This window comes from Mesoplodon densirostris, chromosome 3 (genome assembly GCF_025265405.1).
Source record: "Mesoplodon densirostris isolate mMesDen1 chromosome 3, mMesDen1 primary haplotype, whole genome shotgun sequence".
Taxonomy (NCBI): Eukaryota; Metazoa; Chordata; class Mammalia; order Artiodactyla; family Ziphiidae; genus Mesoplodon; species Mesoplodon densirostris.
In genome coordinates, this window is record NC_082663.1 from 107741937 (window position 1) to 107768366 (window position 26430).

Consider the following 26430-nt stretch of genomic DNA (forward strand, 5'->3'; position numbering starts at 1 on the left):
AGTTATTACAACATCATTGACCATATTCCTTATGCTGTATATTACTTACATATCTGTGGTTTATTTATTTTATAACTGGAGAGTTTTACTTCTTAGTTGCCTTCACCTATTTCACCCCCACCCCCTCCTCCCAGAAACCACTCATTTGTTCTTCGTATCTATGATTCTGTTTTCATTTTATTTTGTTTTTAGATTCCACATATAATTGACATCATACAGTATTTGTCTTTTCTGTCTGACTTATTTTGCTTAGCATAATACCCTCTATTCATTTTGTTGCAAATGGCAAGATTTCATTCTCTTTTATGGCTGAATAGTATTCCACTATATATGTATATCACATCTTCTTTATCCATTTATCCATTGATGGACACTAGGTTGTTTCCACATGTTGGCCTTTGTAAATAATGCTGCAGTGAGCGTGGGGCGGCAGATATCTTTTGTGCTAATGTTTTGTTTCCTTCAGATAAATATGCAGAAGTGGAATTGCTAGATCACATTGTAGTTCTATTTTGAATTTTCTGAGGAACCTCCATATTTCCATAGTGGCTGTACTAATTTATGTTCCCACCAGCATTGCTTTTCTCCACATCCTTGCCAACACTTGTTATATCTTGTTTTTTTGTTGATAGCTCTTCTAACAGATGTGAGGTGATGTCTCATTGTGGTTTTGATATGCATTTCCCTGATGATTAGTGATGATGAGCACCTTTTCACATACCTGTTGGCCATCTGTATATCTTCTTTAGAAAAATGTATATTCAAATCCTCTGCCCATTTTTTAATCAGATTTTTTGGTTTATTTTTGCTTGTTGATGGTTTTGTTGGTATTTGCTTTGTAATGGCTTTTTAGTTTGATGGAGTCTCAGTTGTTCATTTTTGCTTTGGTTGTCTTTGCTTTTGGTGCCAAATCCAAAAAATCATCACCACGACCCATGTCAAGGAGCTTACCACCTATGTTTTCTTCTAAGAGTTTTATCATTTCAGGTCTTGTGCTCAAGTCTTTAATCCATTTTGAGTTGATTTTTGTGTATGGTGTAAGATATGGTCCAGTTTCGTTTTTTGCATGGGACTGTCCAGTTTTTCCAACATCATTTATTGAAGAGACTGTTCTTTCCCTCTTGTATGTTCTTGGCTTTTTTGTTGTAAATTAGTTGACCACACATATATGCATGGGTTTGTTTCTGGACTCTCTATCTGTTCCATTGATCTATGTGCCTGTTTTTATGCCAGTACCATGCTGTCTTGATTACTATAGCTTTGTAATAAAGTTTGAAATCACGGAGTGTGATACCTCTAGCTTTGTTCTTTTTTCTCAAGGTTGCTTTAGCTCTTTGGGGTCTTTTGTGGTTCCACACAAATTTTAGGATTGATTTTTCTATTTCTGTGAAAAATGCCATTGGAATTTTGATAGGGATTTAATTGAATCTGTAGATGGCTTTGGGTAGTATGGACAGTTTAACAATATTAATTCTTCCAAACATGAGCATGGAATGTATCAAATATATTTGAGTCAGGTTTTATGTATTTGTGTCTTCTTCAGTTTCTTTCATCAATGTCTTATAGTTTTTAGTGTGAAGGTCTTTCACCTCTTTGGTTAAATTGTTCCTAGATTTTTTATTCTTTTTGATGCCATTATAAATGGGATTTTTTTCTTAATTTCTTTTAAAATTAGTGTTAATAATTAGTTTTGATCTACTAAAGTTATAAATCTAAAACCTAGTTGTTTCTTGACATAGAAACCAACTTACAGTTCCCAAAGGGGAAAGGGAGGGTGGGAGGATAAATTAGGAGTATGGGATTAACAGATACAAACTACTATACATAAAATAGGTAAGCAACAAAGATTTACTGTATAACACAGGGAACTATATTCAGTATCTTATAACAACCTATAATGGAAGATAATCTGAAAAAATATATATGTAGCTGAATCATTTTGCTGTACACCTGAAACTAACACAATATTGTAAATCAACTATAGGTCAATAAAAAAAATAAACAACAGCAACAACAACAAAACCTAGTTGTTTCTTAAGCTAAAATCACCTTACAGGTGTTTCATTCATCAGTGTAACAAACTTTAACAAACACATAAACATAAAAGGGCCTTTGACTAATGTTTTACATATTTAAACACCATCAAGTTTTTAAAATGGAATTTGTATATTTAATAAATTTGAATCCTATTTTAAATAATCCAGCTTTTAGGCTGACAAACCATCCCATGTGCTTAAATAATTTTTTGTAAATCTAATAAGTTCAACTTATTAATAAGGTGGAATCTTAAATTCTCTTAAATGTTCTAATATTGTATTTATAAAATTTCAACCTTAACATTTCTAATCAGTTATTTCACTACACTTTAAAAAAATGAAATTAGAAGACCAGCCCCTTGTTGCAATAGACCACATTCTTTTATGTATTACAATTATCTTCTTAAAACAAACATTATAAACACTATAGATTTTGATTCTCACACACATTTCTATATTAAATTCAAAATATTCACACAGCTGACAGATACCCCCTAAGCAAATAATTATATCATCTCATTTTTTTTGGTTTATTCTAAAATAGTATTCTGGTGGTCTCTTTTCAGTTTGCTAATATTATTTATTTATTTAGTTAATTGTAGTAAAAAATACATAACATTAAATTTGCCGTCTTAATCATTTTTAAGTATACAGTGGTGTTAAGTGTATTCACATTGTTTTGCAACAGACCTCTATAACTTTTTCATTTTTCAAAACTGAAACTCTATACCCATTAAAACCTAATTTCCCCTCTTCCCTACCTTCAGCTCTTGGAGACCACATTTTTACTTCTACTTTATATTTCTAGGATTTTGACTACTTTAGATACTTTATATGAGTGGAATCATGGATTTATTTCACTTAGTGTAATGTCCTCAAGATTTATCCGTGTTGTAGCCTGTGATAGGATTTCCTTTTTGTTTTAAGGCTACATAATATTCTTTTCTATTGTTTTCTGAAGTTTCTTAAATACCAGAGAACATGTTCTTTGATTAACTGCCTTGATCAAACATACTGAGCCCTTTATCTACTCTAGATGTTGTATCCTGTATTCCTTAGATTTAAGACATATGATTTAATAGTCCTAGTTTTCAAGTTAGATTACAACCCTCAACCCAGTTGGCTATACCAATTGATTGAATTTTGTGTATCTTTAGTCATTAAGATATATAAATGTATTTTTTGGCCTAACTTTATCTACTATGATAATTGCTACAATTATGTTTTCTTTTCATATAATTCTTTTCTTTTATGACCACACATCTCTTGTAAATATTGGTATCTGGTTGCATTTTGCAAATCTCATAGCTGTGTTTGAATGTGAAATCGCAACCTCTAAGGTCATCTTGTTCATCCTCTTCCACCTTGCCTTGGTGCTGATCCCATGTATTGTCTGAAGTCATAAGGGTGCCAGTTGTCTGGCTTTTCCTCCAGAGTATTAATTTCCTTCACAAGATCACCAATCTCCAGACACTTCTCATCTTCCATCTTTTCAGCCCCCATACACCAAGATTTCATATAGTTCTCTAATTTAGAATTTTGATCTTGTTCCCAAAATGAAAAGATGCATAACACAAATTGGCTTAAACATAGTGCTTCCAGGATTATCTGTTAACATCTATTTCCTCCTCACTGTTTTGCCTGCCTCACTTATGTTTTCTTCCTTTCTTCTTTCTTTCCTTTCTGCATTCCCTCCTACCTACCTACCTGCTTATTCTAATGTTTGACACTTAAAGATGCTCACTGAAGCCACTAAACTATTTTGTATCTCTTTGCACATGCGAAAGATTAATAAGACAAATTTAGTGGGATTTCTGGGACAAAGAGTATGCATGTTGTAACAGTAAGATTAGGTTTGGCTATGAGTAAAACTTCGTTTCTTTCTCACATGAGTCCAGAGGTTGGTAAACCAATAAGGAACCCAGGCAATTTCCACCTTTCTGCTCCACCACTTCTAGGGTGGAGCCTTCATCTTCATGTGCCATTATTGATCTCCCCACATCAATCTAGGTCCCAAGCAATGGATGGAAGAGGCAGGAGAAAGAGGCAAATGACAATGCCAGCTGTTTCCTGAGGAGAGTTTCTAGAAATGATCACATTCCATTTCTGCTTTGACTAGACCTTAATCATATGACCTCACCAAGCTATAAGGGCATCTTTATTCTGGGTGGTCAGGGGCCCAGTAAAAATATATTTCTATAGGAAGGGAATAATGGATATTGGGAGAAAGGAGAAATCTGAGTCACATTTTAAGACTTTTTGATACAAACTTCCAAATTGCTGTCTAGACAGGTTCTAATAACTTGCATGCTCACAAGGGGTATATGAGGGTGCCCACTTCCCCATATCCTCACCAACATTAGGCATTATTATTTCTTTCAACCTGTTGGGTGACAAAAATGGTACCTTGCTTTACTTTGCATTTCCTTAATTATTATGCTGTTCTCTTAAGAAATATATGTTTGTTAGCCACTTGTATTTTGGCTTCAAGGGGAATAAAGTGAGAGTGCTTTGTCTCTAAAGAGCCATAGAAATGCTGGGTAGAAACAACAGGTGGCAGTGGAGAGAGAAATGTGCTGATTTCCAGGCTGGTAAAAGAGATAGTTTGAGACTGAGACTTGAATAACAAATGCCAGTGGCCAAGCCAGCAAAAGGCCCAGGCCCTTCAGGGCCCCTTACCCTCACCACCATCACTGGGATCCATTCTCTCTTCACCCCAAAGTCCACAGGTCCCTCTCTCCCAAGGCCTCAACTGTTTGTAGCTCTGGGAATGGCTTGGAGCCAGGGCAGCCCCTTGTCTTCTCCACGGCCCCCGCCATGAGCCCTGAGGAGAGAAGCATGATCCCTGCTACCATGGCAGCGAGGGGAGCTCTAGGAAGCCCTAGACAGTGACATGCAAACTCCCGGGTCCGCGGAAAGGAGCTGAGACCCAGACTCATGATCTCCACAGTCCTGTACTTGAGGAGTAAATAGGATTTGAGGCTGCCCTAGGCATCCAAACCATTATTTACAACACTAGGACTTTAGGAAGATGTGTTTGGCCGTACACACAACTGATTTCCAAACACATCTTTGGAACCTGACCTCTTAGCACGTGGGAGTTGCCTGTAAATTTGGTTTCATGGGACTAGGAAAAGTTCACAGGACAACAGCAGAGTGGGAATTTGGCAGGTATCCCTCCGTGGGAAGGATTGGCTAATCCCGAGATGAGGCTAGCAATACATTCTCCCTCCCATGTCCTTTACTGATGGCAGAGAAAGCAGATCACTGGAAGCAAGGCTGCTTGCTGCAGAATCGTGAATGGACAAAGGGCATGGCCTGGGGTCCCTTCTCTGGTGCAGCTCCCATCCTTTTGCCCAGATGCCCAGTCTTCTGCTGCTGGATGCTGCTGCAGAGGAAAGGACTGTTGTGATGAATGTTTCCTTTGTGGTGGACTTGACTCTGTTACCCTGTTTTTGTTAGATTGTGGAGGTCAAATGCTAACTTCAAATTAAAGCTGTAATGGGGGCATTCTGGGCAGTGTGGCTTACAGGGAAGACTCAGGAAGAGGTTTGGGGCCTGGGTCACCACCCTATTGCCTTGTAGGCCAGCTCTGGTGGTAGAGGATCAGTTCCCATGGATGTGCCCTGGCTGTCTTTGGCAATCATTAAGAGAACTTTGGAACTGTAAATAAGAAGGCTTCACTCCCGCACACTGGACTGTATATGATTTCCTGTGTTTAGTAGAGAGGAGTGTGACAATTGATTACCATAGCACTGAATGAATATTCACAGCTGATTTTTAACTTGGCCACTTTTGTGAAAAAACTGAACTGGCTAGAACTCTGGTCAGTGTTTATATAAAAAATAATTCCTGCTGATGAACTTTACTCTTGTTTGAATGCCATGTTTCAATAAGCAATGTGTTTTAAACCCAAGTTTTCAGTTAAGGGCTTAAAGACATCTGCAGCTCACTTGCACAGGACTGTTTTCCTTCCAGAAGACTGAAATGCCACACAGGGGGCACATTAGGGACGCAGTTAGGCTATTTGCCACATAACTCATACATTTCCACCTATTTCTTCCTTTTATATTGGAATATTATGTTGTATTAGACTGGAATTAACAAAGAGCTTCCCTTTGGGGAGAGAGGGTTACATTTCTTAGAAGCGGCTACCTAGAACATTGTGTTTGGAAGGATTTTGAGGCCATGTCTGTGCTAAGAGAGAAAACAGAGTGACTCATTAATGATTTCTGTCATGGTCATTGGGTGGCCTGAGTGCCCCACATTTGCAATCCCTGTATTAGACTCTGTCTGGCATCCTGTGACATTTTGGACCTCTTGAGTCATGGAGATATCAGTTGAGATTCCTGAATCATGCACCTGGTCATAGGCTCCTGTTATACCTAACTTCTCCATTTAACTGGGAAGTTATATGTACTATTCCTGCTCTTGTCTCCAGGCAGAATGCATTTCTTCTTTGTGAGCTGGAATATTTAGCAAGCTAACTCAGGATAAATTGTAGGCAATTTTGTTTAGGGAACGGAAAAAGATTTTCAATGGCCACATTTTGCCTCAGCGTCAGCCATCGGAGGGTCCGATGGAGGGAGATCGCAGGCTTGAGGAACTGGCCAAATGGTCAAGGCTTTTGGGAAGAGCTGCCCTGCAGGTACTTGTTTCCCCCACCTGGAGATGATGGAGGGACACCTTTAATTCTTTATCCAGGCTTCATGTTATTTTGGTCTTTTGCTGCTGAAAAGTCTTGGACTCAGATTTTTCAGGATGAGAAGAGCTAGAGTGCAGCCTTGTTTTTTGGGGTTGTGAAGATTCAGTCTTTGGTAGAGGGCTGTTTTGGGGTGAGCTGGGCTTCTATGGGGGATTCTGGGGAGCATGGTGAGAATTTAGGGGAGGAGGGGCACCTCTGAAGTTGAAGGCAATCAGAGCCTTCTGCTCTAGATTTGTTTGAGTCTCACACTCACAAGCTTGTTTAGTAATAAAGTTGTGATCTTGTCAAATATTTCCAAACAGCCTTAGTGTGTAGGTTCTTTTAAGCAGACCCTTTTGAGTATAGATAAAAGTGAGACAATCCTGTTAAGCTATCCAGAGAAACCCTGAACTGACAGCAAAATCAGATGGTATTCCTGAGTACACCTACCCATGATGCCCTTTCTGCCACTGGCAGTGGATTTTTTCATGTTTCCATAGGGACCCTGTATTCTGTTGCCATGGACCCCGACTTGGTTCAGAGGAATGTACCAGTAAATACTGGGAAAGATTCTTTGTCAACATACTGCACCAGCAGAAATTCCAATTTTCCCACACATCTATTGGAATCTAACTTATGTTTTCTGGTTTTGGTCATTGGTGTCTGCTAGTAGTGAAGACTGGAAATCTGATAATCAATGCAGGGAACCTTTTTTTGCTTTATTGATTATAAATGCTTGCTCACTACTTAGGGTTTTATAGATAGAAATCATGAATTTAATAATGATAATTAAAACCACTATGAATTCAAGATAGCCTCCATCTAAACAGATGGAAATCTTGTCTGCTGCCTGTTTTTTCCTTAAGGAAGCCTGACTTTAGAGTCCCATGGAGACAGGGCCAAAGGGAAACAATAGAAAGCTTTACCTTATCTGTAGAAAATGAGTTTCTGCAATTTCAGTCTGTGTAGGACAGGTAGAATTTTTACAGTCCTAATAATGTATGCAGTCTCCTTACAGGGATAGATAATAGCTAATGTAAAAACTCAGAACTGAGAAGCAATTTTTTATTGCACTGTGGTTCAAATATTGTTAGAGAAAACTAAAAGTAACTGAAAAATTACACTTTGATCTAAGTGACCAACCACAAAACATTAACAAGACCAGGTGATGGCAGAACTTGCATTTTTTAGTCTGTGATAGCACTTTTACAGGTAATCCAGTGGTAAACCTAGTACATCCCTCCAACCACACAGACAGATGCTAAGAGGAGAGGGAGACTGATGCACAGATACAGGCAATGCTCCATGGGCACTGTTCTTTTCTTAAGCTACAGTAATATCCCAAGTTCCAGATGTAGTTTTTTTCTTGATGAATAATTCTTAAAAAGATTTAAAGGAAATCATCTAGAGCTCCAAGAGAACTATCATATACAAAAGCAGTCTTCTTAGTTAGGTCACAGAAGGCAGCATGATCTGAAGGTGGACCTCCCTGGCCAGCTGGGCTCATTGGAGGGGCAAAAGCTGTATGACAAGTCTAAAGATATGTCACCCAAACTGAGGTTTAAGCTTTAAAAACAACTGAGTTAATTTATTGAACTCAGCATGTAATCGAGGGACAGAAAAAGAAATGTGCTACCTCAAATGAAATCCATCTGTTGATCCAGGGAGGAGAATGGGTCTCCAGAAACTTGGACCCTGGGTATTATCTGTAGCTGTGTGCCCCAAGTGTGAGCTACTGAGTACTCTTCTTGAAGAATTCACTGTTGCATTATCCAGTAAAATTGGGAAATGCCTCGTGCTGGATCCCCTTTCTCAAAAATTTATATTTGACATGTAAATTTTTATTGAAGACTTTGGGAATAATTGGAGTAAAAGCATGTCTCAAACTTATTTGGCCATAAAATTCCCTACCTCTCCACCCCTCTTTTCTATTTCTTCTAAGAACATGATGGAACAAATAGTCTCCAGAGTCTGCTTATTTGGGAAACAATGCTGTAAGGCATTTGGTTTGCTTTTATATAACCTTAGGCTGATAATTATAAATGTTTAACTTTATCAGAGACTCTTTGGATCTTTATTTTCTTGTTTTTTTTCCAGCTTTATGGAGATATTATTGACATATAACATTGCATAAGTTTAAGGTATACAATGTGATGAGTTGATAGACTTACATGTTGCAAAATGATTACCATAATAGGGTTAGTTAACACCTCCTTCATCTTACATAATTACCACTTCTTTTTCTGTGGTGAGAATATTTAAAATTTACTCTCTTAACAGCTTTCAAGTATTGATATATAATACAATATTGTTATGTGTAGTCACCCTGCTGTACATTAGATCCCAAGAACTTATTCATCGTACAACTGGAAGTTTGTGCCCTTGGATAAACATCTCCCCATTTCCCTCACCCCCACCCCCTGACGCCCAGCCCTGGCAACCACCCGTCTACTCTCTGTTTCTATTAGTTCAGCTTTTTCAGATTCCACATATAAGTGATATCATACAGTATTTGTCTTTCTCTGTCTGACTTATTTTACTTAGAATAATGCCTTCACAGCCATCCATGTTGTCACAAGTGGCAGGATTTCCTTCTTTTTTATGGATGAATAATAGTTCATTGAATATGTGTGTGTGTATGTGTATGTATGTGTCTATATATATATATATATGATCTCACATTTTCTTTATCTACTCATCAGCCAAAGGACATTTGGATTATTTTCATATCTTGGCTATTATGAATGCTGCTGCAATAAACAGGGGAGTGCAGATATCCCTTTGAGACACTGATTTTATTTCCTTTGGATATGTACCCAGAAATAGGATTGCAGAATCATATGGTAGTTCAATTTTTGATCTTTTGAGTAGCCTCCATACTGTTTTCCATAGTGGCTATATCAATTTTCATTCCCACTAACAGTGCACAAAGGTTCCCTTTTCTCTATATCCTCACCAACAATTGTTATCTCTTGTTTTTGATGATTGCCATTCTAACAGGTGTGAGGTGAGGTGATATCTCATTGTGGTTTTGATTTGCATTTTTCTGATGATTGGTGATGACAAGCACCTTTTCATGTACCTGTTGGTGTGTGATCCTTTTATATACTGTTGAATTCAGTTTGCTAGTATTTTGTTGATGATTTTTGTATCTCTATTTATCAGAGATATTGGCCTGTAATTTTTTTTTTTTTGTAGTGTCTTTGTCTGGTTTTGGCATCAGGGTAATGATGGCCTCATAGAATGAGTTTGGGAGTTTTAGCATAGTTTGAGAAGGATGGGTATTAACTCTTCTTTATATTTTTGGTAATGTTTTCATGTGAAACTGTCCAGTCCTGGACTTTTGTTTGTTGGAAGTTTTTTGGTTACTGATTCAAATTCACTGCTACTAATTGGTCTGCTCAGATTATCTACTTCTTGATTCAGTCTTGGAAGACTGTATATTTCTAGGAATGTTTCCATTTCTTCTAGGTTGTCCAATTAGTTGACATATAACTGTTTGTAGTATTCTCTTATGATTGTTTGCATTTCTGTGGTATCAGTTGTAATTTCTCCTTTTTCATTTTTTATTTTATTTATTTGGGTCCTCTCTGTCTCTCTCTTTTAATGAGGCTGACTAAAGGCTTATCAAATTTTTTAATCTTTTCAAAAAAACCAGCTCTTGGCTTCATTGACTTTTTTCTATTATTTTGGGGACTATTTTATTTATTTCTGCTCTGATCTTTATTATTTCATTTCTTCTGCTAACTTTGGGCTTTGTTTGTTCTTCTTTTTCTAATTCCTTAGTTAGGTTGTTTATTTGAGATTGTTCTTATTTCTTGAGGTAGACCTGTATTGCTATAAACTTCCCTCTTAGAACTGCTGTTGCTGTGTCCCATAGATTTTGGAAAGTTGTGTTTTTATTTTCATTAGTCTCAAGGTATTTTCTGATTTTGTCTTTGATTTCTTCATTGATCCATTGTTTTCTTTAGTAGTATGTTGTATCATGTCTGTGTATTTGTGTTTTTTCCCATTTTTCTTCTTGTAATTTATTTCTAGTTTCATTTATGCTGTGGTTGGAAAAGGTGCTTGATATAATTTCTGTTCTAAATTTGTTGAGACTTGTTTTGTGACCTAGCATGTGATCTATCCTGGAGAATGTTCCATGTGCCCTTGAGAGAATGTGTATTCTGCTCTTTTGGGGTGGAATGTCCTGTAGCTATCTATTAAGTCCAACTAGCCTAGTATGTCATTAAGGCCACTGTCTTCTTATTGATTTTCTGTCTGGATGTTCTTTCCATTGATGTGAGTGGGGTGTTAAAGTCCCCTAGTCCCCCCAAGTTGATTTGTACATATAAGTGATATTATATAATATTTGTCTCTGTCTGACTTACTTCACTTAGTATGATCATCTCTAGTTCCATCTGTGTTGCCGCAAATGGCATTATTTCATTCTTTTTTATGACTGAGTAATATTCTATTGTATATATATTCCACATCTTCTTTATCCATTCATCTGTCAATGGACATTTAGGTTGCTTCCATGTCTTGGCTATTGTAAATAGTGCTGATGTGAACGCTGGGTTGCATGTATCTTTTTGATTTAGAGTTTTCATCTTTTCTAGATATATGTCCAGGAGTGAGATTAGTAGATCATATGGTAACTCTATTTTTAGTTTTTTAAGGAACCTCCATACTGTTTTCCATAGTGGCTGCACTGTTTCCCACTAACAGTGTAGGAGAGTTCCCTTTTCTCCACACCCTCTGCAGCATTTATTATTTGTAGACTTTTTGATCATGGCCATTCTGACCAGTGTGAGATGATACCTCATTGTAGTTTTGGTTTGCATTTCTCTAATAATTTGCAATGTTGAACATCTTTTCATTGCACACATCTTTTGTATCCATTCATCTATTGGTGGGCATTTGGCTTGTTTTCATATCTTAGCTAATGTGAATAATGCTGCAATAAACAAGGGAGTGTGTATATCTTGTTGACATTCTGTTCATATCAGAATATTCTAAATTTGACTATATACTTACCTTTACCAGCATGTATATTTTCATATTTTTATGTTAATTAGCATCTTTTTATTTCAGCTTGAATAACTCCTTTTAGCATTTCTTAAAGGCAGTTATGGTGGTGATGAAGTCCCTCAGCTTTTGTTTGTCTGGAAGAGTTTTTATTTGTCCTGCATTTTGAAGGGCAACTTCACTGGATAGAGTGTTCTTGCTTGGCAGTTGTTGTCTTCCGAAACTTTAAATACATCATTCCATTATCTCCAGGCTTCTAAGGTTTCTGCTGAGAAATCTGCCCATATTTTTATGAGGCTCCCTTGTAAGTCACAAGCTTCTTTTCTCCTGCTGCTTTTAAGATTCTCTCTTTGTCTTCAATTTTTGACAGCCTTATTATAATGTGTCTTAGAGAAGATCTCTTTAAGTTAAATTTGTTTGGTGACTTATGAGGGTCATGTACTTAAATATCCAAATCTCTCCCACATTTGGGAAGTTCTCAGCCATTATTTATTTAAATAAGCTTTCTGCCTCCTTTTCCCTCTCTTTTCTTTCATGACTTGCTGTTGACTTCCTTTATGGTACCCCATAGTTTATATATGCTTTCTTCACTCTTTTTTATTCTTTTTTTCTTTGTTCTCCTCTGACAGGATAATATTAAAATATCTGTCTTCCTCTTCACAGATTCTTTTTTCTGTTTGATAAATTCTTCTGTTGATGCTCTTTATTGCATTTTTCATTTCATTCATTATATTCTTCAGATCCAGAATTTGTTTGGTTCTTTTTTATGATTTCTATCTCTTTGTTAAACTTCTTGTATTGTTTGTGTATTATATTCCTGATCTTATTGAATTATCCTTCTGCATTTTCTTGTAGCTTATTGAAATTCCTTTTTAAAAAAGCTATTTTGAATGCTTTATTGGGTAAATAGCAGATCTCCATGTCTTTGATGTTGGTTACTGGAGGATTATTGTGCTCCTTTGATGGTGTCGTTTCCTTGATATTTAATGTTCCTTGAATTCTTTCGTTTCTGTTTTCACATTTTCAGTAGCAGTCACCTCCTCAGTCTTTACTGACTGACTTTGGCAGATAAAATATCTTCTGTCAGCTCTGCTAGGGATTCTGAGGCTTTTTCAGACCTTCTATTGATATGCCTGCTCCGTGCTTCTTGCTCCCTCTTGTATGAGAATTCTCAAACTTGTAAGCCTTCTCTACATCCTGCAATGCACCAGGCTGGGTACTAACAGCCTGCCTTTTGCCTTCCCAAGGGCAGAACTAAAACTCAAGTTGGTGGTCTCTCCCTGGTCTGCAGATTGGGACCAGCTTTCTTCATGTGTTCAGTAGCAATTTGCCAAAACTCATTCTCACCACTGTTGGGAGCATGCACAGAAAGCTGGACAAAAAGTAGGGGGTGGTGTTGGGTGAGGTACACTGAGCACTGGGAATGCCCACGGGCCAGTTGGGGGTATCCACAGGCTAGACATACCCTCTGGCTTATGGGTGGGCTCATGGGTGTGACACAGGTAGTCGGATCCACATTCCTTTAATGCCCTCTGAGATTTCTATCTGTTTCTCTCCCAGACTCTTCCCTCCCCCCAGTCATGCAGCTCACGACTCCATACTGTGGATGTGGAGAGGGAGAAACAGGCCTCTTTGGCAAAGTCCTACACAGCTGTGGAAGCTGTTCACTCACTCACATGCACTAGCTTTCCCCCACATGAGAAATCACAGGCCGAGAAAGGCTCTCTTGGCACGAGCTATGCTGCCTTGGTAGGAGGGGTAAAGTGTATAAAGTCTGACTGTTCCTCTTACCTTCTCCAGTGTGTACAGATTTGTATTTTTTTGCTCCAGTGATGTGCTGGAGCTTCTCTGCTGGAAACCTGTACTTCTACAAAGGCTCTCTCATCCATGGGTGATTGTCTAAGACATTGTTCTCCAGGGGCTTCTGGGCCATGGCCAAGATGGACTGGAGACAGTTCACAGGCCACTCAGTGTCCACAGCTGGGACTGAGATCTGTATGCCTATTACCTGATGCACAGGTGGGTGAGGCTGCTTCTGGGTCCCTTAGTGTATGGTGCTGGATTTCGTAGCTCCCACAAAAGCACTTTTATCTATGGGTGAGTGCTGAATTATTGTTCTCGAGGAGGGATACCATGATAGATATGTCAGGCATGTTGGCTGTGTCACTCTGTAATTTCTTCTAAGGACAGTGATGTCTTTTAACAACTGAAAAAAGGGAAATATTCAGTTGAGTCATGACAGAATATAGCAGGCACTTCCTTCCCTTCACCATTGCATAGATGATGTACCTGTTTACTATCTACATCAATTGGTACAGCATTGGCTGGGCCTCTCCTCCAAGTATTGAGCTATCAGTAACAGCTATTTCATGGCAAACAGGTGTTTACCAGAAGTGATGCCAATGAGTCAAAGCATATGAAGCAGATCTTGATATTAAATTCAAAATAGCTGTATAAATGATTGGCAGCGGTTACGGGGCTAAATACTAAAATTAAGAGAAAAGGACAGTTATGTGTAAAATGTGATCTGTCAAAGAACTTAAAAGCTTTTTATTCTGAACATTTCAGGACCTTCACTTATTTTTTATAAAGCAGACCAATAGTCTTTGCTGGAGGTGGCAAACTAGCAGGCTGGATGATTTGATACATAATCATGTTTTGTTTGGTCTACATAGTAGTTACATTTAAAGAACTTTTAACATAAAACCTAGGACTTTCATCTTCCACAGAAAAATCAGCATATTGGTAACACTGGCTTGACATTCTTATGTGGCAATAGGCTGGAGATACTGAAGGGGAGCATACCCTTTTATTTATTTATTTTAAATTAAGGTGTAATTGACATAATATTACATTAGTTTCAGGAGTACTGCATAATGATTCAGTAATGCATAATGATTTGTATATACTGTGAAATGGTCACCACAATAAGTCTAGTTAACGCTTGTCACCATGCATAGTTATGAAATATTTTTTTCTTGTGATGAGGACTTTCATGATCTATTCTCTTAGCAACTTTCATATATGCAATACAGGATTATTAACTATAGTCAACATCCTGTACATTACATTCCCATGACTTATTTATTTTATAACTGGAAGTTTGCACCTTTGACACCCTGGAGCTGCCCTTTTTAGATGAGCACATGCTCTCTGACTTTCCCAGACCTTACCTGACCTACTTACTCTTCTCATTGATCCCCACTGGCTCCTGCAGGCATTTGAGTTTGTGTTCCCTGGTTTTTATGAGGCATTCTAGTAACAGAGTTTCTGCTGCCAGCTTTCTCTTAGATGTTTGATCCTCCCCTTTCTGAAGAAATTCTGCCACTTAATTTATACATTTGGTTTAAGGCTTTCATACTGCAATGCAAATGTCCCTGATGAAGGAAATAACCCCTTAGCTGTTATAACTAGCTGTTGATTCTTGGGTATAAGAACTCTGTTTATTCTCAAGCTAGCGTAGACAGGGAAGGAGAGCAGAAAGAACATTAGGGCACCAGAGTCTAAAAGGAAATGTCCAGGGACCACCACCTAGGAGGGAGGAGGGGCAAGTATACTGAATTGGAAAAGTGGTAACTATGACCGTCACTGCCCTCTTCACTTTCCCTAGGACTGGCTTTTATTATTAACATGTGATTCAGACGTACTGGATAGCTAGAAGCAAAGTGTCTAGAAACAAGTATCAGCAAGATGAAATAGGGCAGACGAGGAAATGCCATGTGGTACAAAACATGCTGTGGGAAAGAATATTTGTCAAAGAATTCCATGGCTCCATAGAGAGTGGTCGGGCCAAGAGGAATGTCAGTCAAAAACCAGAAGAGCCTGGTATGGCACTTCCTGTAGAATTGCCATGCTTTCCTAGTAGACATAAACATGACAGGACCAGGAGGGAAATAATTTGTCGCAAATGAAGGTACCTTCCTTCTGGTTTATTCTCTAAACTGTCTGCTGATGATTTTGAAATTCTTCTCAAATTGAATCAGTTTGCAGTCGTATCAACAGACCAGTTGTAGGCTGAGTTGTTAGGAATTTGTGCTTAGGAAAACTAGAGTTTATTTCAGCACTCCTTAACTTTTTGAAACTGTGGTCTATTAGGATCATGTTACTAATGTTACTTAAATCTGATTTAACTTGAAGAGACACAATGTGGGAGCTGAGGCCAGAATAGATAATGCCTGTGTATGTGTGGAATTAAGCTGAAAACTCTTTCCATTTTTAAATAAATGAATACGATTATGTGCTCCACAGTTGGTATTACAATCCCTTGTGTGGAATCCATTACAATAGTCAATTTCAACACAAACGTTTTTTTTTCCTGTGTATGTCATTTATTTTGTAGAGGAAAAGCTAATTGTAGAACTTTGCATTGTGAGTTTGTAGTATTAGCATTTCCCCAAGTAAATGTCTTGGGAGGCTCTAAAGCCAATATCTTCATAAACATTTGGAGAGCCCACCCACCAATGACCAGACTCTTACTGAAATTGCAAAGTGTGTTCAGTGTTTTAGTGTTAGCTCAGATTTTTTTTAGTATGTCTTATTTGTATATAGAGAGGTCTCTGACCCTTGGTGGAAGTTCTCACAGTCTACCTTTCTTTTTTTAAGATAACTTTACTGAGGTAAAATTAACATAAAATATACTGCACAGATTTAAGTGTACAATTTGATAGGTACTGACATATGTCTACAACAATGAAATCATCATGTCAATCATGATAGTGAACTTGTTAATCACATACAGATATTTGCTTACATCCCTTTGTAATTCCTCCCAGCCATTCCTACCTGCATCCCTCACCCCCTGGCAACCACTGATCTGCTTTCAGTAACTTCAGGTTAGTTTACACTTGCTAGAGCTTTATACAAATGGAATCACAGTGTGTTCTCTTTTATGTCTGGTCTCTTTCACTCAGCATAATCACTTTTGGATTCATCCATATTGTCATGTGTATCATTGATTCATTCCTTTTTATGGCTGAGTAGTATTCTGTTGTATAGATATACCATAACTTATTTATTCTTTCATCTGTTTATGGACACTTGTATTATTTCCAGATTTTGGCAACTACAAATAAAGCTGCTCTGAGAACTTGTGTACAAGCCTTCATATGGACTTATGCTTTTATTTCTTTTGGGCAATACCTAGGAGTGGGATAGCTGAATCATTTTGTACTTGTACATAGTGTTTAGAGATGCTTTATTTGTAATAGCCCAACACTGGAAGTAATCCAAATGTCCATAAACAATTTAAGAAACTGACAAAATTTTCCACAGTAGTCGTCCACTAGCAATGTATGAGAGTTCCAATTCCTCTAATCCTTGCCAATACTTGGTACAGTCAGTCTTTAATTTCAGTCATTTGAATAGATATGTAATATTTTCTTATTGAAGTTTAATTCATACTGTTCTAGTGACTAATGATATTGAGCATCTTTTCATGAGCTTATGTGCCATTAGTACATCTTCTTTGGTGAAGTGTACAAATCTTTTGCCTATTTATTTATTTGTAATTGAGCTGTTTATCTTATTTAGTATTTTTGTATATTCTGAATACAAGTTCTTTATCAACTAATTTTTTAATAAATATTTCTTCCATTCTGTGACTTATCTTTTCATTCTCTTAATGGTATTTTTTGAAGAGCAGAAGTTTTTAATTTTGATGGATAAATTTATTAATTTGTTCTTTTGCAAGTTGTATTTTTTGGTGGCATATCTAAGAACTCTTTGCCCAGTTCAAGGTCACAAAGGTTTTCTCCTATGTTTTTTTCTAGAGGTTGTATACTTTTAGGTTTTATGTTTAGGTTTATGATTCATTTTGAGTTAATATTTGTATATGGTACAAAATTATATATCTATATTTATTTATTTGCCTATGGACATCCAAAGTTTCCAGTATTGTTGAAAAGACTGTTCTTTCTTCACTGAATTGCCTTTGTGCCTCTATCAAAGTATAATTGTCTATACATGTTTGGATTTATTTCTGGACTCTCTATTCCATTCCATTGATCTATTTGTCTATATTTACATCAATATCACACTGTCCTGATTACTGTAGTTTTTAAATCTTTAAATCAAGTAGTATTAGCCTTTATCTTTTTCAAAGTTATTTTGGCTATTGTAGGTACTTTGTATTTACATATGAATTTAAAAATCTGGTTGTCAGTTTCTACCAAAGAAACTGCTGGGATTTGGACTGGTATTGCATTGAATCTGTCGATCTATTTGGGAGAAAATTGATCATAACAATAGTGAGTCATCTGATTCATAAATAATGTCACTCTCTCTCTATTTAGAATATCCCATATATTCTGCTGTTGATGGGTGGAGTGTTCTGTAAGTGTCAAATGGGTCACTTTCGTTGATGGTTTTGTTTAATTCTTTAATTTCTCAAAGCAATGTTGCTAGTTCTTAGTGTATAGGTCTTTCACATCTGTAGTCAAATTTATCGCTAAGTTTTTCATATTTTTTGTGTTATTATAAATGGCTTTTAAAATTTCAATTGCTGATTGTTTCTTTCCAGTATATAGAGGTATAATTAAGTTTTTTATATGGGTTTTTATCTGCAAACTTGTTAAACTCTCATTATTTTAGTAGCTTTTTTTGTAGATTTCCATCAGACTTTCTATACATATATACATATATTTCAATAATCTATAAATAAAGACAATTTTACTTCTTCCTACCCAATCTGGATGTCTTTTACTTCTTTTTTCTTGCATTATTACCTTGCTAGAACCTTCAGTACAATGCTGACTAGAAATTGTAAGAGTAGACATCCTTGTCTTGTTCCTAATCTAGGGGGTCAAGAGAATTTTTTTCAGGAATGGATGTCGGATTTTGCCAAGTGCTTTTTGGACATTTTTTGAGATAATTATTTTCTGCTATTATATATATATATATATATATATATATATATATATATTTCAATTTAGAAACTGACTCACCAGAAAGATCTTCCAAAGGGGCAGTGTATGTTAGGAATCATGTTTGGCTGTGATAAGTAGATATCTGAAAAATAGAAACATATATAGAGGAATTTTTAATTTTTATGTAATGAAAAGTCTGGAAGTGAGTGGGTTATGGCATTTATTCATCCATGCAAGAAATTCAGAGCAAAGTGTTCCATGATTCCCTGGGCCCTTCCCTCAGATCTGCAGATTCAGCCTTTTTGTCTACACACCTGGCATCAGGAAGAAGAAAGAGATGGGGGATTGCTCTTACCATTGATATCTCCCCCTATACTGTTTCCACATGGACACATCAATCCAGAAAGAGGGATGGAAATGTGGTTTCTTGCTGGTCACACCACTGTCCCTGGTGAATGTGGCATTCTGTTAATAAAGATGGAAGGAAGACTAGACTAGGTGTACAGTTAGAGATGTCTGCCAAAGACACTGCTGGCAATCACTCTTTGTACTTGTCCTTCACATCCATGAAAGCTCCATCAAGAATGGAAGGAAAGGAATTTTAGATATGGATTTTTAAAAATACATTTACCAAGTGCAACTTTCTAGACTTCCAGTGTTTTCTCACTCTCCATGACTGATCAGCAATCTATGCACATCACATATATGGACCACTGGTGGCTGTGGGGTGAGAGCCCCTGACCCTATGCAATGGGTTTTGTAACCTTGGGGAAGGGATGAAAAGAAGATGGAGTATGAGGCAGCTGCTTTTGGCACCTCTTTCCTGCAGCTTTATTACAAAGGTGTCTACTTCCTCAGCTCAGATGTTCTCTCTTTCCTGAGACCCTCCTTGATCTCACTCTAGTTGGAATCAATTGCTCCCTTTCCTCAGCTGCCACAGTATTTTTATGATGACTTTTTGAGATGTAATTCACATACCATACAATTCACCTATTTAATGTGTATAATTCAGTGGGGTTTTTAAAGCATATTTACAGAGTTGTACAATAAGCACACAATCAACTTTGTAGTATTTTTATTTCCTCAATAAAACCCTGTATCCATTAGCCATCACCCCACATTCATCCTCAGTCCCTCCCAGCCCTAGACAACCACTAATACACTTTCTGTCTCTATAGTTTTTCCTATTTAGACTTTTCATATAAATGGAATTGTTGAATATGGTTCAGAGTATTTGTTCATAATTTGTTCATAATATTACATCTGCATTCTGCTCTGCAGTTAGGTTTTGTGGAGCCTATATTTGACCTCTTCTGCAGACTAAGAGTTCCTGGTCTGCCATCTTTGTATCCATAGTAGTGTCTAGTAATGTGCCTGCTACCTCAGTAAATATTAAATTGAAGGAAAAGGGAATTCTCTTCCTTTTTATAAACAAACACAATAAGGTAGGCTACAATGTAATGTCTGCAAATATGAAAACAAAATGATTCCTGTCTGTAGTGAATACTGTAGTAGCAATTAGATTTTTGTAAAGACTTTGCATGTAATTGGCCTCAAACAAAAGTATGTAGTGGGTAAAGTTTATTTAGGAGTCAACTTTCTGCTTTCTTTCTCTTCCTCATTTGAATCTTCTAACTCCCAACTGGCAGTTGTCCAGTACACCTGCCCTAATATCTGACCTAGCACAGCTACTACCATCCTTTTCCCTCCTGCCTTCCCACTGCCATCAAAACTCATCAGAAGTTTTGGTCCACTGGGATTCAGGCACCTGGGTTCACTCCTACTTCTGCCTCTAATGCCAGCTGCAAATATTGGGAAAATCATTCCATTTTCCCAGTCCCCATTTTCTTGCCTGAAAAATGCGGAAATGACGTTCAGTAAAGGCACCTTTAACTCTAAAAATCTATGTTCCTCTGTAGCAACTCCGAATAAAAAAATGAGCAAAAATAAGATTTGTCGCTTATGCTCTTTATTCATGACATCAAGATAAAAGACACTTCTGGGGGGCTTCCCTGGTGGCGCAGTGGTTGAGAGTCCGCCTGCCGATGCTGGGGACGCGGGTTCGTGCCCTGGTCCGGGAGGATCCCGCATGCCGCAGAATGGCTGGGCCCGTGAGCCATGAAAAGACACTTCTGGGGAAAGATGGATTAGGTGGAAGGTGTGTGTTTCTATTGGACAGTTATTTTCAAGAGATACTTTGATCATGGAAACATTTTTCAAATTAACTTAAATGCATTGATTATAATATATCCTCTAGGACACAGGTAGGTACTGTGTTTAGAGATACAATTGGTTTAAAGGAGTCTTTAGTCTGCCCACTCTTACTTTCACCTTTCTGCCATACTCTAGGTGTAAATGCAAAGGGAAATGTATATGGCAGAAGAGAAAATTATTGAGTATAGTTAGTAGCTCTCAGTATTAAAGGCAAATATTTACAAGTGAAAGGAATGAGATCCATGTCACTGGTAATGGGATTTAAATGGATTTAGGAGCTAAGGCTGAAATAGGAGCCTAATTAGAGAAGATTCCAGGGTCATCGGGTCAGTCCTCACCTGTCCATCAGGCAGACAGGCTGTCCACAGCTTTCAATTCATAGATGTAGCATGTTCTTCTCATCAGTGTCTCTTGCCCCCCAGTTCTTGAGGGAGAAGATGCCTTGGCTGCTCCTTGCAACTTGATGTGTCTGCAGCGGTGTACCAAGTATGGTCCACATATTCAGCTTACATCTGGTCTCTATAAAAGATTACTGAAAACTCAGAATGTGATATTAATGATTTTCTTAAAGAGAGATGTGAAAAAGAATCATATTGGATAGATTGTCTTTGCTAGCATTTTCCTTGTTTTAATTGCCCTTTTAAAAATAAGAATAGGATAGGGAATAAAATGACAGTTTCCATGGATGAGAAAGCCATACTTAGGATAGTTCTTTTGTGCTTGTCCTTGAAATCTAAGCTATTGAACATTTGCTACAGGAGACCTCTGTTCCCTTTCTCGTTTCCAGCTGACTTTGGAATTTTCTATATGACAAATTCATGTCTTTAACCCACCTTGGGTTCTCACATGGAGTTTGTTAGTCATAAAACTCAGCACCCAGAGTAGGTGGCATTTGAGGCTAAAAGAGGAAAGATGAAGCTAGGGTAGGGATCTAGCTCAGTCAGTTTCCTAGAGGCAGGCTCTGTGTTTGTCACCACATATGCCATGATTAGTGTTACTGCAATTTGGAGAGCTGAGACATCAGAGAACACAGAGTTTTCTAGCTTGCTCTCTTCTCCTCTGTTGTCTCTCTTTGCTCCCACTGGTCTTGTGGGTGCTTGGTGAGAGCTGCTGCTAAATGTGGAGAGTCCCAAGCTGTGGGATAGGGCATGGAACAGAGATGGCACTTGTGTGACAGTCTAATGTCATGTGGAGATTCTGCACCACGGCAGGAGAATTTTGTGTTCTTTCCTTTGAGAATCCGTACCAATAATATTTTCCATTACTTAGATCATTATTTGACTTTAGGCTTCAATGCTTCAAGTTGATTCCTTTGACTCTAGCTTTAATTAAGAAAAAAAATCATTAGGAAAGCAGATTGCCCCTTCCAATTCCTAATTAACTTACAGACTAATTTGTTTTCTGCTATCTATTTACGTTTTGCTTCAGACTTTAGCCAAATGTTATTATTTCAAGGTTTTCATAGAAATAATCTAGATTTTAAAATTACCATGATAGGATTTTTTTCCGTCTATTACAGTTGACTGGACTTCTTGGTGTTTATTTCATAAAACACAAAGTTCATATCATCAGGAATCAAACATGAGAGTATTCATATGATTATTCAGCAATCTCAAAGCATTTTGAAGCAGATCTCCTTTGATTTTTACATATAGAAATTCACTTAATATCCTTTTTTGTAATCAACAAAACAAGAGTAACAAAAACCAATCAACTGGTATCCAAGCATAAGCAATTCTGATTCCTAATCTTCTGGGACCCAGAAGATTTAGCTTATCATGCATTTCTTTACCCATTTTATTAAAGGCCATCTTGATATTGGAGGAAATGTTCTAGACCTGTTTGCTCTGTCTTACCTTTCTTTCTGGTTGATTCAGGTGGGTACAGTGGAAATCTTTTGGGGTTACTCAGGGGTTAAGAGCCAACACAACTACAACTAAAACCACAGTTTAATCTGCATTCTATGTGGTGACTGTGCATATCAAGGAAGTAGTTTAGGGGAGAGAAAGATGTGTAGTAAAAGAAGGTGAAAAGGAAGATAAGGAGTGAGAAAATGAAAGGAGACAGAAAAAAGGGGAGGAGCAAATTGAGACCTTCCCATGGAACACCCCCCAAAACCTTCCTCTCCTGGCCACCCGCTCTTTGTAGATAGGAAACCCCAGGTTGCTGTCATCCAATCCAGTGTCCTGGGAACCCAGAGATTTTCCAAGTTTCAAATAGTGGAACTGATTTTTCTGTCAAGTGAAATTATGTGTAGATGCCTAAGATATAAAGACAAAGTAGTGTTTTATTAATATAGATATACCTTATAAGTTAACATTTATAACATTTTCTTAGTGTAAAATTAATGGGTGAGACCAACAAGAGTATTTTAAATAAACACAAAAATTTGAAATTTGAGGATATGAATGATACTTCTTTTCATCAACCATCATATCCAATTTCTGTGTTTTCTTTTAGATGCACACTATCAGAAAACTCTGGTTTCATATTAAAGAGATCTAGTATCTGAGTTTTAAAACTTCTCAAAATATACAAACAGAATTTTAAATAGTTTTAGTATCTTGACACAGGATGAATTGGGAATTTGATGTCTGAAGGCTGATCACTAACAGTATGTTGCAAGCATAGATGCCATCAGTACACAAGACAAGTTAGACCAAGCATGGTCAAATTTACATATTTACAATGGGTGCCAGCACTCTCTGTAAGATGGGGGTGTCCTGGCTACCACAAAACAGTGTGATATAGGGTCCAGAACATGCCCTACACAATTAGAACTGGGCCTTTTTTGGCATTTAGTTGAACCTTGCATACTCTAGTTATGGTATTTTTCTGGTTTACACATGTATAGCTAAATTTTAAGAAATAACAGTACAGAGCTATGAACTTTTGAATGAATGACCCATCTGCAATATCAAACATGCATAGAAATGGCTGGAGGCACTGAACCCTGAGACTAGCACATGTCGACTTAACCTGGCAGCAGAAGTCAACATGTTGTAGGGCAGTGTGTTCATATGTTACAGGCAGATTTTGCTTCTCATTATAATTAAATATGTAATTGTATCAAGTATTATGAGGTTGCTAAGAATCTCCTTGGAACTCTAGTGTCAAAATCTCTAGCTCATCTGGCCTGATACCCCTCACCAAATTGCCTGGATGGTAAAGAATTATTCTAGTAATAGGACATAAATGTGTATTTCCTGAAATTTTGGTCACTTCATTTTGTTGCAGTGTCCTCAGCAGGTGACCTACCTGATAGTTTCTTTCTTATAACAAATTTATATCTTTCATTAGAACATTCCCAGCTAATTCTCAGAATAAAGTCCTGACACCTTAGTTTGGTTTTCAAAGTGTCTCTCTCTTTCCAAAGCTATTGCTCCAAACACTGCACCCAAACAGATCTTCTTGTTTCCATTTGCTTTTCTTTCTACTGCTTGCTTTTGCTTTCTCTTCATCTAAAATGCCTTTCATTTACATCTCTTCATGTCTAAATCTTTTTGATAAAAACCTTAGAAGTGATTATCACTTTTGGTGCAGCAATATATTTATATTACATACGTATATCCTATACTATATATACATATATATATACAACATGTATAAATATATAAACACAATATAGACTTACACACAGTATATAAATCACACAAAAGAATATTTAATGACATAGAAAGATTTTTTTATCATTAAGTGGGAAGGCAAATTGAAAAATATTATGATTCTCTTTTTTTTTCCTTAAAAGAGAGGTTTATTTTGCTTATTGGTATTTTATGTTTGGACAGTAGACCTGTTTTACTTTTGTAATAAGACATGAATTAATAAAACTTACCTCTAAAGCATAGGATACCTTATCCCATCCTTAAATGAAATTCTAGAACATCTGAAATCCAAGCTCTTCCAAGTTGTTCTCACAATTACTCATATATCCAGGTATTTTAAAGAAGATTTAACCAACCTGAGTGGCACCAATGTTGAGGATAATGCTGATGTTCAACACAGCATATTTCTGATCCCTTTCTATCCACCCACTGAGCTTTCCTTTGGAAATCATCAGACTACTCATCCACTCATGTTTGCAATGATACCCCTTATTTTCATGGGATGGGTCACACCAGTGATATTCACTAACAAAAGAGGAATCGAGATTTACTATTTCCTAAAGACCTGGGTGACATTTTTCGAAAATTCTCCTCAACAGAAAAAGGGCATCTAAGTCTGCTGTGTCATGGTTGTGAATAACATGTGCACAAAGAAATTTGACTATTGTTTCTAGTGAAGGTATTATGTAAAGGGAATACCTTTCAGGCTACTCTTGTCGCCCTGGAGTCCTGAGATCTTGCTTTGTGGTTTGTTTGTGCATCTGTATACGCTTCTCCTGAAACAAAGAGGATATATTTGGTAGTCACTGATAATTTTTTTTAAAAAGTGGATTAGGCAATTTTCCTTGAAATTTCTTTGCTAATTTAGCATGAAGTAGAATTATATAGTAGAAATGAAGGAATTTATTTGGAGGTATCAAAATAAGAAGGGGAATTGTTTGGTTACACAGAGGACTGTAAGAGGGCTGAGGAATGGATTGAAGAAAATTATCAAGCATGCATGTTGTTTTTAAGTGATACTTGAGACTGAGATGTGAAACAGCTGTGTTGTTGGGGTTTTTTTCTTGTGCCAACTTTCCTTATTTGATTGATTTTTCTCTCTGACAGCCCATTGTGCTGATAAATGTGTCCATGGTCGCTGCATTGCTCCAAACACCTGTCAGTGTGAGCCTGGCTGGGGTGGGACCAACTGCTCCAGTGGTAAGTTTCCACCTGCTGTTGTCTGTCTCTGGATGTTTTTGCTGTATGGGCCTCTTGTCTGCAGATTACATGAGCCACAGGTTTCCCTCTTCATCCCAATGCAGAACATTGTGTAGATTCCCAATCTAACTCACGAATACTGTTGTTTTAAATCTCTACATGTATTATACACAGAACTGTTAGGAATAGAGTATAAAGAAAGGTGCTTGGAAAGAAGATTTCAATCATCTGATTCTGGTACTTCTGTGAATATCAATGCATTTTCCAGGGTAGGGCCCAGAAGTTAGATTCCTTAACTCAGTAAGGCAGTTGTGGTAACACAGCTACTGTATTCCTGCGTCTGTTTTTACTTGTTCGTTTATCTAATATATTTTCTTGGTGATGAAAACTTACCACTTGTTGGTTCTAAAGCAGAAGTAAAATTGATATTTTCAATGCTTAACATATTTATCTTTGAATTCTGAGGTGCAAATAATAAGCACTTGCTCAGATTACTGGGGAGAATTATTGGTAATAAATGAAAATTCATGAACATTTAGGTATTAAATCAATTCATAATATAGTATATAATTTTTCTCCATTATGTTAGAATTATAATTGTAAAATGATGGTGTTTCGGACTATAAGCAGATTGCCCTTAAAATCCTGTATTCATTATTATGAGGATTAAATGATGGAATGTCATGTAATACAGTTGCTTTTCTAAATTTCACAGTTAAAACTTAGGTTTTCTGGCTAACTCCTTGCTGTGCGTGTAATTGTGCACTCTTCCTGTTCCTTTATACTTCGTTTTGCCTTGAAAAATGTGAGAAGGA

The 26430-nt window shown here is 37.1% G+C and overlaps 1 protein-coding gene across 1 annotated transcript in view; it reads left to right on the forward strand.

Moving 5' to 3' along the window:
* The window catches only part of MEGF10 (multiple EGF like domains 10), a 123975-nt gene that overhangs the window by 11645 nt on the left and 85900 nt on the right, over window positions 1-26430 (forward strand). The window contains exon 4 of the mRNA XM_060091902.1: window positions 25523-25615. Coding sequence (XP_059947885.1) covers window positions 25523-25615 — 93 coding nt within the window. The remainder of the gene's footprint in view (window positions 1-25522; window positions 25616-26430) is intronic.